Below are 5,342 nucleotides of genomic sequence, written 5' to 3'. Positions count from 1 at the left end.
TTTGGAAAATGGCTGCAATGAAACAAAGAGTGAAAAATTTAAAGGGGTCTGAATACTTTCCGTACCCACTGTATGTTACGTTTGTTTCCATATCAAGCAGTTTCCCAACAAAAGTTGAATAACACACTTCTACAGACGATATATGTCATGTGACATTTCAAAAACGCGTTTTCTAAGAAGAATGAACATCACATGTCAGTCAGTCTGACATTTATTTCATTTGGAAAGAAGAACAAAACATGGATTTTCTGCATTTTCTCAGTTTTACTGGAAACAGATATGATGTAGTTTCCGCCGGCGGTACCGTAGAAACCAAACATATTTAGGTAAATAACTGAAAAACAAAACAAACAAAAAAACTTGATTTTAAAAATGTATGCAAAAAAAAATAATCATGATAGAGTACATACTGTACGTGAATCGGTTTTTCCCGTCGCAGTAAATACACACTTATAGTATCAGACATACTCATCAGTTACATGTGTAGAAGGCAGTGTTTGTATCGGTGCAGGTGTCACAACAACAAATTAAATACATGCAATATTAATAAAAAATTAGATAGATGAAGCATATTAACTAGGGGTTAAGTGTCCAGAGGTCGTACACCTCTGGACACTTAACTAGGGGTTGTGTGTCAAAAGGTCGTACACCTGTGTCCTAGGTGTAAGTCTCCAGAGGTCGTACACCTCTGGAGACTTAACTAGGGGTTGTGTGTCCAGAGGTCATACACATCTGGACATTTAACTAGGGGTTGTGTGTCTAGAGGTCGTACATGGACGCTTAACTAGGGTATAAGTGTCCAGAGGTCATACACCTGTGTATTAGGGGTTAAGTCTCCAGGGGTCGTACACCTCTGGACACTTAACTAGGGGTTAAGTTTCTGGCCTTGGCATTGTGTTGCAGTGGGACTCAAACCCAGGTCTCCCACACCAAAGGCGTGTTACATCCTCTGCGCCATCACCCAAACAATACACACACACACACACACACACACACACACACACACACACACACACACACACACACACACACACACACACACACACACACACACACACACACACAACTCCTCGGGACCTACCTATTTGTGCAGTTTCCTAACATCATCCTTTCCAGCTACCTGTCTAATAAAGGCCTAAAAATAAAATAATCTTTAAAGACATATTAAATAACGTACCTGCAGTTTATGTCCGTCCAGAATGTCCACAGGACGTCCTGCTCTCATGCTCTCTGTGAACCAGCTGACGTCCAGCAGCTGGGCAGATGTTCGGCCCCCGCCCTGCGAGTGCAGCCACGTCCGCACCTCATCGCCACAGTTGTTTTCACAAATAACGTGTGTGACTCTCTCACTGGGGGGGGGGGAGACACAACATCCAAGATGTGACAGTGGCTCAGTCTGTAGGACCCGAGGACCGCTGGACTGCCAGGGTGCTCTTGAGCAAGGCACCGGAAACTGCGTTTACTACGTTGTTTTTTTTTTAAATTAATAAATCCATTTAGAATAATTATTGGTTTTCTTTACTTGTTTATTGAGTTTTTAGTTTGTTCGTTCAATCTAATGACAATTTACCACTTCAAACATTGTAAAAAGTGATAAAAATGTCGAGTAAAAAAAAGCTTTTTTAAACGTTTTTTTTCTTTTTATTACAAAAAGGCGTCAAAAACGTCGGAAAAAGCGACAAAGGTGTCAAAAACGTCGGAAAAAGCGACAAAGGTGTCAAAAAAGACGACCAAAACGTCAAAAACATATGTATTAATTTTGTATTTTAACCCAGAAACACAAAAAGTGTGATGGTTGACGGGAAACAACGCAAGGGTTAAAGTCATAGACCGTTAATATTAATAATAATAATAATAATAATAATAATAATAATAATAATAACACATAGTCAAGGGTTAAAGTATACATCTTATCAGGGTGCACGATTCAGAAAATGTCACCAATCAATTAAAAAACAATTCACATTCTGTACATGATGGTACTTTTCCCACGTGATAGTATACACGCCATTACAAAACGACATAAAAAACAAAAAAAAACATAGAATATGAATCGATTTTGGAATTCCATGAATCGATATTGAATCGGTGGAGCTTGAATCGATTCATGAACGTGAATCGATTTTTTTTTTTTTTTTTTTTGCACACCGTGACCCCTGATATATCTTACCTGAACAACTCCTCCACCTGAAAGCCTTTGTTCCGACCGAGCTGAGAGAGGAAAGCTCTCCGACTGGCCCCCATCTTCCTCTCCAACAGATACACAACGACCTGCGGGAACCGGGTCGGTCCAGCACCGGGAGCACCGGGAGCACCGGGGCAGCCGCTCCCGGTGCTCCCGGTGCTCCCGGTGCTCCCTGCACCGGGGGAGAAGACCTTTCTCCTCTTCAACGGCACCATGGTTCCCTCTGACGTTAAATAACACGTTAAACCATCAGAGTTGAAGCCTGCAGACGCGTCGGGTCCATTTATCGTGTAAAAAAAAGACTAAATATGGAATTTGTGTCGATCTAATTTTGACCGTTCACATCCGTCCGTCGCGTCTCTGAAGCTAGCTTACTATTAAAAAGTTTATTACCATTAAATAGTAGTTCATATTCATAAAACGCTACGACGTAGTTACGTTAAGGTGTCTACCCTAACGAGTTTCACTCTCTGGAGACAGTTAGCGGGAAAGAAAAGCCGCAAAAAGCTGCAAACTTCTGAGCAAGAGTGCAAACCGGATGCAGCTGTTGCTGCGCCGGCTCCACCTGCGCCCTACCAAAATAGTTCCGACTGGAAACAGTCACGATGCGGTCAGACTGCCCCAGTGTGGAAGATCGATTTCAAATTAAATTACAAAATAAATAATTAAATATTAGCATAGATCTGTGTTTTTAAATATTAATAACAATTTATTTTATATATATATATAAGATATATAATGCTTGAGCTTTGTCCATAATGCTCCTGCCGTAGCAGAGATGCTTTTTCAACCATGATATATCATAATATATATATGTATATATATATATATATACATAATATATCATCAAGAAATCTCCTGTTCATGTGAGATAGTGACTTGCAGATGAGCCTCTGTGCTCCACACAGAAAAAGGGTTGCGTTAATATTTTAGTACCGAGAGAGGCCGCACCCTTTAGTGGGTTCATTATTACAAACTCATGTTGTTAGGAGCTACTGTTTAAAGCCACAAAACTTTATTTAAAATTCAACCCAAGGGACAAAAAAAGATCCCAAACAACGTCTGTCTGGATTACTGGGAAATGTCCGCAATGTGACTAAATGCACTCAGTGAAATGTAGGATTTCATTTGATATTTTCCTATGATATCTCAAGTATGCATTTATTTAAATATGTTTATAACATGATTAGAATATTTTTCTCAATGAGTTAATGTTCCCCGCGTCCTGTTAGCGGCTCCATGGAATAGAATATAAAATGAATTTGCTATTATTAAATTAAAATGTATGTTTATTCAATGGTACTATTGTATCCATACTAACTGCATCCATTTATGCATTTATTGTAAGTTAAAAAGTAAAAGTTAGCAAAGAGGTTTTGGTTTGTTTCTCTATTTGTCTTGGCTTTATTATTTCATATCCACATGTTTAGTGAGTTATACTTGTTCCAGTTTGTTGTATTTTTGCAATGATGTTACCATTTAGCTGTTGCCTAATTTTCAGCCTATAAGTAGAGGAACGAGCCATCTCTCCTGCACTAAAACTGCTTTTTAAAATCTGTTGTATTTTAGCTTACTTTACACTTTACTTTACAGATTAAAAGTACACATAACACATTACAAGAGGGGTACAAACATAAATACATACAGACCAAAGGACTCCCACACATAACACAAAGAAGACACACAAAAACAAAATCATACATACATACATACATACATACATACATAGAAACATACAAATAGCTATGCCCATTAATTAAATCAGGTACAGATGCGTGTTCCAGTGTTTCCAGAGGTTTTGACGTATATTTGTGTTACTTGATTCGGTTAATCGGCCCATCAATCAATCATATCTGCAAATGGAAACTAGTAACTAGTAGAGAAGTAGTTAGTACAGCGTGTTCTTGGCCTTCACTCCTCCCACTCAGTCTGATCATATGACCACCAACAACCTGACTCCACTTCCTCAAACTACTGTGTCCAGCCTGCACGCGCTCATTCAACACCACATCTCCCCCCAGAGCAGGAAACGAAACCGAGATCCAGTCGTGCACCGGTGTGTGTGTGGGTGGGTGTGTGTGTGTGTGTGTTGCAGCCGGCCTGGTGGAGCAGCCGTGGACTCATGGCAGGTTTGAGGAGCGGATCCGGAGCGACTAGAGCCCCGCAGAGAGGACACCGTGCAGCCCTGACGCTGCCCACGCTGCTGCTGCTGCTGCTGCTCACCTGCTGCGTCAGGTGTTCCTCCGCCGCCAACCCGAGCAACATCATCCTCATCCTCGCGGACGACCAGGACGTTCTCCTGGGGGGGCTGGTGAGTTAAACCGGACGTCAAAAATCGACCATGCGTCAAAAAGTGATCATGCGTAAATAAGTGAGCGTGTTTTTAAAACCTACGTACCCTGTCACGTCAGTTGGAAAGAGGTAGATAAGAGGGATTTCACCAGGTAAAACCTCCTGGGTGGGCTGTAATCTGTCAGATTGAACCGTCAATCATTAAAGCAAGACATAAAAACGGAGAAACAACCTAAGTGTCAAGGTGTAGGAGCTTCATTACATTTAATGGGTTGTGTTGCTTCGTTTACAAAGGTATTTTAACAGGTAAAAAGTACTGGATGGGACACAATCTGGCAGATATAAGGCTCATGAATAAAATTAAAGTCATTTTCAGGCAGAAATAACCTTTTAAACACAAAGCAGGGGCTGCGGTCACTTTTTGGCATGTGCAAAAGTACTTTTTATGAGTTGTATTGCTTCTTTTTTAGAAAGTACTTTCATCAGGTGAAAGGTTCTGGGTGGCTGTAATCTGTCAGATATAAGTAGGGGTTTGGATCACTTTTTGGCAAGTGGAAAGAGGACTCGACTGGTTCTACTCAAGAGCCACAGGACTTCCTGTAAATAAACACCCGTGGGTGGGTTTATAGTAGCCTAGCTTTAGGTTAAGAGTCATCTTATTGTATGTTATGTTTTTTTATCACCTTATTAGCCGTTTAAAGGTCCCATGGCATGAAAATGTCACTTTATGAGTTTTTTAAACACTAATATGATGCTAATATATACTATATAAATACTATATAAAGAAACTTCAGATACAGTATTAGGGGACCACTAAGGTCTATATAAAAGAGACTTCAGATACAGTATTAGTGGACCACTAAGG

The 5,342-nt window shown here is 40.3% G+C and overlaps 2 protein-coding genes across 2 annotated transcripts in view; one reads left to right on the top strand and one right to left on the bottom strand.

Moving 5' to 3' along the window:
* polm (polymerase (DNA directed), mu) overlaps positions 1-2,778 on the bottom strand; it is a 9,212-nt gene extending 6,434 nt beyond the window's left edge. The window contains exons 1-3 of the mRNA XM_034897007.1: positions 2,171-2,778; positions 1,162-1,349; positions 651-700 (exon numbers count right to left, since the gene is read on the bottom strand). Of these exons, the coding sequence (XP_034752898.1) occupies positions 651-700; positions 1,162-1,349; positions 2,171-2,400 (468 nt within the window). The 5' untranslated portion in view covers positions 2,401-2,778. The remainder of the gene's footprint in view (positions 1-650; positions 701-1,161; positions 1,350-2,170) is intronic.
* A 1,380-nt stretch (positions 2,779-4,158) lies between these two features.
* Positions 4,159-5,342, top strand: part of gnsb (glucosamine (N-acetyl)-6-sulfatase (Sanfilippo disease IIID), b) — a 16,041-nt gene continuing 14,857 nt past the window's right edge. Inside the window, exon 1 of the mRNA XM_034897006.1 lies at positions 4,159-4,496. Coding sequence (XP_034752897.1) covers positions 4,308-4,496 — 189 coding nt within the window. The 5' untranslated portion in view covers positions 4,159-4,307. The remainder of the gene's footprint in view (positions 4,497-5,342) is intronic.

The sequence above is a fragment of the Etheostoma cragini genome, chromosome 16 (assembly GCF_013103735.1).
Source record: "Etheostoma cragini isolate CJK2018 chromosome 16, CSU_Ecrag_1.0, whole genome shotgun sequence".
NCBI classification, from domain to species: Eukaryota; Metazoa; Chordata; class Actinopteri; order Perciformes; family Percidae; genus Etheostoma; species Etheostoma cragini.
This window is presented reverse-complemented; position numbering and strand designations above follow the sequence as displayed.